General features: G+C 39.5%; 1 protein-coding gene across 1 annotated transcript; it reads right to left on the reverse strand.

Moving 5' to 3' along the window:
- Positions 1-1648: 1648 nt before the first annotated feature.
- On the reverse strand, positions 1649-6047 carry LOC121518876 (LIM/homeobox protein Lhx1-like). Its single transcript, XM_041801552.1, has 5 exons — positions 5878-6047; positions 4838-5058; positions 4234-4508; positions 3463-3619; positions 1649-2819 (listed from the first exon to the last, which is right to left on the reverse strand). The coding sequence occupies exons 1-5, from the start codon at positions 6045-6047 to the stop codon at positions 2461-2463; spliced, it is 1182 nt and encodes a 393-aa protein (XP_041657486.1). The 3' UTR covers positions 1649-2460.
- Positions 6048-7607: the final 1560 nt, after the last annotated feature.

Here is a 7607-nt window from a genome sequence, read left to right on the forward strand (position 1 = left end):
AGATGAGAACCAAAGATGGTCTCCTGAAACAGGCCCAGGAAAAGATACAAAACCAGGTCCAGGGCCCACCAAGACACTTTGGACCTGCTCATGAAAAAAAGAGTTGGAGCTGACTCTGAACAACCTGCAGGAGGAGTGTCTTGGGAGTGCGTCTAAAAATCTGGAGGACCAAGTAATCCAAGAGGACAAGAAAGACACAAAGATAAAACAAGAGATGGAGGAGATGGAAAAAGAGGAGGGGAAAACAGAGAGCCAAGTCCAGAAGAAGCTGGACTGGGCAGAACAAGTGGAGCAGGAACTAGAGACGCTCATGACAGAGGTTGAAGAGCTGAAGGTGGACAACACAGCAAAGAAGGATCAGGAGAGGAATGGAAACATAAGAGAGGAAAAGAAAGAAAGGATGGAGAGAGAAGGGAGTGTAAAGGTAAGAAAAGCAAAAGAGGAGGAGTCTAATGATTAAAACACTATGAAACTCATGCTTATTACACAAAACACTAAATCTTTAGACTACAGCATCCCTGAGAGGACATATCCATACTTTTTAACTGACTCTGTTTTCCCTTGACCATGATCCTTTGGTCTTCTGTAAAGCTCATCCAAGCAAATCGCTTCTCCAACAGCTGCCATTGTTTACTGGCTCACAGTACAACTTCACTCTGCCCGTAGATACCACCTTGCTCTCTTCAAAAGATGCTGATAGGTCCAATAATTTTCAAACAAGGCACAAATGTTTCATTTAGAGCTTTACAAGATGGATTTGACTGATTACAGACATGGAATCTGGGCAATCCATCTGCTTGCACAGGGAGAACATGCAAACTCCGCATAGAAAGGCCCTGACTGGGAAGCAAACCAGGGACCCTCTTGCTGTGAGGAAACAGCGCTAACCCCTGCACCGTGCAGCCCCCAGAATCACATTTAAAAGGTAAAAAAGAAGAGCCTTGGTAATATCTTCTTTTTAAAGGGTGTGTACTCCTAGCAATTCACTCTGGTTTTATTTTTCTTTCCTCCCCCTTGCCTGTATTATTAATTTCTTTTTAGGGAGCTATTCTAACATCTTGCCAAGGACTGCAGATGGAAACTAGACTTTTGCCTATCTAGTACAGAAATGTTGATTAATATGCACATTCCCTGTAAAATGAATAAACGAATAAACAAACCTCTTCATTCCAGCAAGAATCAGTGCATCTTACTGATAGATGTCCATCCGTCCATGCAGAATCTACACCACTTACCACATTCAGGGTCATGAGTGGGAAAACAATCCCAATTGTCACTGGGCAAGAGGCGGGCTACAACCTGGACTGGTTGCCAGTCAATTGCAGGGCTTACAGAGAGGTAAATAACCATGCATGCTCACTTCTACGGGTAATTTAGAGTCCCCAGTAAACGGTCTGTAAGAGGAGAGAGAGGACCCGGGATTCAAACCAGGAACCTTCTTCATGTGAGGTGATTAAATATACAGTAAATGGTTTTAACATCGGTGTCATGCACTCAATTAGAACAACCAGGTCTCTATTAGAAAACATGGCTGTTTCAGCTGGCAGCATCTGAAACCAGAAGTGTAAAAAAAGGAAAAAAATGTCTGTTTCTTCCTTTTCTTAGAATATCAAGAGAACAAAACTCATGGTGCAATATTCACTGTGCATTCATTTGGCAACAATTTATTGTTTTCTTCAACGAGGACAGTACAAATGAGCACAGTGAGGGACCACATAAATAAAACAGCTACAAAAGTTTGGTTAGTTTGCATTAAATCAAGAGCTTTTATACAATACTGATATCCAAAGCCCTGAATACTGGCGCTTTAAGTAAACAGTTGACTGTACTGCTTGTCACATTAAAGTCAAATTTTTTAGTCACATATTTAAAAAATCCACATTATAAAGGTATCCTTTAGAAGGCAGACATGTTGGTTAACTGTTTGAAAGGAAATGCTTGACAAAATCAAACGTTTGACAGTCCTGAGAGAGGTTTTTGGTCAATGTATGAACATGACAATCATACTCCACATGAATAAAAGAGGCTGTATGTAATACTGAAAGCAATTAAAGAAAATACACTTTTGTATTAATGTTTTAAAGACAAATTATGTCAAAATGTGCCAGAAAAGCTTTTGTAAACAGTAAACAAAACACTTTCTGCTGCCTATTAATGTGTTTGTTGTTTATTGCTTGATCAATGAGGCTCAGCATTGTCGATGTATTAATGAGTCAAATTCACATGGTCTATTTGAAACAATCTATTGATCTGCAAGTCAATAAACAATTATACCAACGTACAAATATAGAGATTTATAAATACTTAAATAGAGCTTAACAGCAATGCAAGCTAATAAATAAATAAATAATGATAAATTAATACATTTACATTAAAATTAGGAAATAAATAAGTAAATAAAAGTCCAAAAATGCATTGATATTCCTTAAAATAAAGGTGTGCTTGTAGGTGTCCTCTGGACTACCACACGGTGCCTTCGCTCATGTCAGAGGAGGTCTGGGACAGCTGGTTTGTGTATCCGTTGTCACTGAGCGACACAGAGGTATAAGGTGTGCCGGGTCCGCACATCTCACTGGAGATGCTGTGCATGGAGCCCGACATGTTGGGCTCCGGACTGGGTGAGTCTGCAGGGTGATGAACAGACACTGTGTCAGAGAAACACTGCCCAGGGTGGTGGTGGTCCATGGCTCCTAACGGAGTGCCAGAGGGGACAGAGGAGGGGACAAAGCCCAGGTCTGCTGGAGTCTGAGCCTGGGACGACGGAGGGCCCTGGAAGTACTCATAATTCCCTCCTGAGCTGTAGTATTCACCTGGATAATCTGCAATACAGAGATCTGGATTAGCACACATATAGAGGCAGAAATATTATAAAAGGGAACTTAAATAAATAATGGAGAAGTGAATTTAGGTGGCATTTTGTCAAGTCCGATAATCAAATAGTATCTTAATGGCAATATTAGCTTTAATTGAATCACACCTTCGCATAGACATGCTGTCTTAAATTCTTGATAAACAAGGTCAGATAAAACACAATCAGAATGGTTTAAAAAGAAAGAAATATACATAATAAGTCCAGAAAATCATCATTGATCCTCTAGATGGGAAATGCAGCTGCTCCAGTGACATAAGACAAAAGACACAAGTAGGCAAAATGGGGAGTAAATACAAATTAAAATACAAAAAATAATGAATAAATAAATTTAAGAAATGGAGTGTATTTAACAGATTTACAAGTAAAGGTGAAATAAAAGTTAAAGGGAAAGAAAATTAAAATCATCTCGTCATGGTTACATCAGTGTTACAGTTTTATATTTTAATGGTATAATAGGGAGCAATAGGCCCTTTAGGTAAAAGATGGATTATAATAAAAATTTATATGGAAAGGGTTTGAGGCAGTAACCGGGACAATGCCTTTTGAATAGCAACAAAATGAGTAATCCTATAACTTGAAGCATGTCTCACCTCCATAATAAGAGAAGTGCCCCAGCTCTTCCGCCTCCAGCCTCTCTCCTAGAGCCCTCATCCTCCTCGGGCCGCGGAAGAAGACGTGCCTCCGTCCGCTCAGCGCGCTCAGCTGCTTCATGCGTCTTTCTTTGGAGCGCCGGTTCTGGAACCACACCTGTAAGGCAAAACTCAGGGTGAGAAGGAGTAACTAAACAAGATAAGAGGTCATGTGGCCATCCCATCATGCATGGCGTAGCCGTGACATATCTGATGCTTTAATTCTAAATTATTTCCTTGTTATAAAAGAACAAAATAACAGTGAGTTAGATTTTTTCAGTTTACTATTCTAGGTCACATTACATGGCTTTTTATAGGTTGGTTTTAAAGTGAGTAAAACTAATCGTTTGCTTGTTTTGATGTGTGAAGGCGTCAATCTATCAGAACCAAGGGATTTTTTTAATTGACCATGGACTTCCGGTCGTGCTTAGTGAGTCCTGCTTTTAAGGAGCGCTTAGGGAGTAAAGATTAGACTATGGACAAGAAATAATTTAAAACTCCCACCAGAAAAAAGGGGGGAACTCAGCAGAGCTTTAAAGACCAATCCCCGGAGGGTTTTGTTGAAAATTAAAGGGGGGCGGCGGTTAAGTTTAACCCTCCAGTTTTATTTTCTGAGTCCTCCTGCTTCCGCATAGCCTGCTGCAACAACTTACAGTCATAATGTCCGATAACGGAAGTAGCAGGAGAAAGCGGTACATCTCATATAACTGTTTTCCTCCCCATTTAATTTACCTGGATGACTCTCATGCTGAGGCCAGTCTCCCTCGACAGCTGCTCCCGGATGTGTCTGGTTGGTTTCGGCGTCGCTGCAAACGCCGCTTTCAGGGTCTCGAGCTGTTTGGCTTTGATGGTGGTCCGAGGCCCGCGCCGTTTCCCGACGCCGCTCTGCTCGTCGTTCTCGTTGTTACACACTTCTTTATCAGACAAATGTCCCGATTCAGAGTCCTTCCCGTCGTCCTGCGGGTCTTGCGAGTCCGGGGACAGACTTGGGTCACTGCACGTCGTCACTGTTGGGAGAAAAAAATGCTGTTTAAAAGCGAACATTTAAGCTAGGACATTAGTGACGCAGATAGATTACAGTACAACTTCAGAGTAAAAGCACGTTTTAGGAGGCCGGGCAGAAATGCACTGTTGAATGTACATTTAATATCTGAAATTAATACAATGAGGTACTACAACTCATAAGCCCGTTCATGAGTATTTATCCATGAGGACAAAAACATAATAATAATAATAATAATAATGATACATTGTATCTTATAAAAAAAATGACTTTAAGATATTTCTAATCTTAAGTATCAAATTAATATTGTGAGAATAATATAGGCCAAATTACCTGATAGCAGTATTGTGTCTTTGCCATTGTTGTTCTGATAGTCCTCTTTACAGACAAACTTGAACTCGTCCAGGATGTAGAGCTCCTCTCCGGTGGACAGCTGTTTGTTACACATCATACAGGTGAAACAGTTCAGGTGGAACACTTTGCTTTTGGCCCTGCGGACCAGATCACTGGGTAAAATACCCTGATCACAGCCGTAACACTTGGTCCCAAACCTCCTGGAGAGAAACAGAGAGCAAACAAGCAGGGACAAGTTTAGTCATACAGCCTTATTGTGATAATAGTTTTACACCTCATAAAATACTAACAAACGAATTTATTATTGGTTGAATATATTCTCCACATATATTGGGCATAGATCGTTTCTTGTAGCCTAGGCCTTAAAATTAAAAATGTTTTTGTCGTCTTTATATTTCAATATTAAATAAATGTTGATAGTTTTGAATTTAAATGAATTACTGTTGGGCATGATTTTTAAATTTTGCCGTTATAAACGAAGGAACATCCGGTCCAATAATGATCAACCGTGTTAATTCAGTTTTTTTTGTTTTTTTTTTAAAGAAATGCAGTAGGCTAACTAGATTTTGAAGGAAAAATACAAACAAGAACAACACAAAATTGGGTGTTTTATTGACATATATTGATTCTGGAAAATAAGAAGATATTACAAAGTAATTTTAGAAATCAGAACAAAAAAGGGTTTGGGTTTGTTTTAAAGAACTTTTGCTCAGACAAAGAAACAAAACCAACTAAATACATACATTTTAATTAATGACAACCTAGACTTTACCTAAAAAAATACCATAAATATGTGAACAAAGACAACTTCTCATGCTAATCCTCTAATTTTATTTTTTAATTTGTATTTAATCATTATTTATTTTCCGTCCTGGATCATCACCAGTTAAGAAAATTACTTTTGACTGTTCAATTTACAAATCTTCGTTTTTCTGGCTCAACAAGATTAAATACGACCCTCCTTTCTATTTTCTATGTAACCTGTTTTCAAATAAATGCTCAATGCTTTCAATGCTCACCTGAAGAAGTCGTCCTTACAGTACAGCCTCCCTTCTCTAGAGAAACACTTCTCAGTCAAAGTGCATTTACACTCGCAGCACTGGACACATTTGATGTGCCACGGTCTGTCCAAAACTTTGAGCAGGAATCTGTCCACGATGGGCTTCTCACAGCCGGCACAGTGCAGCATGGTCTGCAGTGATTCCAGCACGGCGTGTTCAGATAAATGATCTTTCTCCTATACGTCCAAATCACCTCGGTGCTGCTGCGCCTTTTGGGTATGATCCAGCAAATCCAACGAGTCCAAAACACTCTGATGAATCACATCACCACCCGGGATGTTAAAGACATCTCTATTCCACGGGACAACAATCCACATCTGGAAAACAGCTCCAAACGACGAGTTGAGTCATTTCTTTATAGACGAGGTGTCACAGCAAGGCCATCGGGATGCTCCTGAAAAATCAAAAAGCCCCCCCTCTGAGGCGGTTTACTGCAGTCAGATGTATCCTGAGTGGGGTCTGAATCAAAAACATCACAATGATACCCTCTCAGTCTGTCATTTGTGTCCCATTTTGTCTCTGATGAGCTCTCAGACTGAAAGAAACGCAGTAATGATCGTACCTCTTCAAGCTCAGCCTATTGCCTATTAAGAAACACGTGACGTCACGCGTAGGGGAAGCCAATGAGTGGCGTTGATTTTACTCCACTGCAACTATTTCAATGTTGTGAAAATTAAAGTAAATGCCTGAGGTATAAAATTAAAGAAATTTAATGGAATGGTGTCAAAACACATCATCATTGATCACGATCATCAAGTTTAAAATCTAAACAACTTTATTTTAGATTTTGAAATAATACAAAAAGAAACCTTAAAAATAAAATGAGAAAAGCCATGAAATGTATGCATTTTTACTCTGAAAATATTTAAAGCAGATTTTAAAGATCACTGCCAAATAAATAAACCCATAAGTAAATACATTTTCAACAATAATCATCGCTTATAATAATCCCAGTCAGACAGTCTGTCAGGGATATCCCGCTGTGGTTGGATGATGATATCACGTATGAATAAATTATTCACTCTGCCTTGTGTGGGAGAGTCAGATGATAAACGATCAGCAGGCCCCTCTCTCTCCCTGCAGCCTGCACCCATGAAGCCAAGCCTCTCCCACAGATGAATGCTGTTCGCACCAGTATGATTCCTCTCCTGGTCTGGAAGGACAAGGATCGCTAATGGTTCTGATATGTGCTGATAGGCTGTCTCTATAGATGTTATCACGGTGTGTTGGTGCACTGTGGAGAGAGATAGCGGGCTTCCCCACGCAGGCTGAGGCTCTGCTGGTCCCTGATATCTGAGCTGCAGACACGACACAACTGTACGTCTGATTTTCCTCCCCTCTCTCTTTTCCCAGGCTGAGAAGCTAATAAAATGCATGGTAATAAATCTGAGCTATTTCTAGAGGGTTCTGGCACAGGGATTGGCTGATTTCTGTAAGTGTGTCTGTCTCTGCAAGGCTGAAACAGCTATACTTTTGAAACAACTACAGTGAAATTAAAGCATCACATCAGTTTATTTATGTGAACACAGGTCCTAAAATGGAGAATTTTACAGTGTTTTTTTTTTTGATAGCTCTAATTTTATTCTAATAATAAAATAATAATAATAATAATAATATTGATAATAATATACCATATTATTTTTTAATTTAATTTAATTTTATTTGTCCTTTATCATAGCAGGGAACAA

The sequence above is a fragment of the Cheilinus undulatus genome, linkage group 12 (assembly GCF_018320785.1).
Source record: "Cheilinus undulatus linkage group 12, ASM1832078v1, whole genome shotgun sequence".
Classification (NCBI taxonomy): Eukaryota; Metazoa; Chordata; class Actinopteri; order Labriformes; family Labridae; genus Cheilinus; species Cheilinus undulatus.

What these genes read in the sequence shown, in the direction of transcription:
- LOC121518876 (XM_041801552.1), bottom strand. Translation starts at nt 6,047, where the DNA reads ATGCTGCACTGTGCCGGCTGTGAGAAGCCCATCGTGGACAGATTCCTG. An exon ending in TGTAAGGACGACTTCTTCAG is followed by an intron (nt 5,059 to 5,877) that starts GTGAGCATTGAA and finishes GTTTCTCTCCAG; the next exon opens with GAGGTTTGGGACCAAGTGTT. An exon ending in GCACTTCTCTTATTATGGAG is followed by an intron (nt 2,820 to 3,462) that starts GTGAGACATGCT and finishes TCTGTATTGCAG; the next exon opens with ATTATCCAGGTGAATACTAC.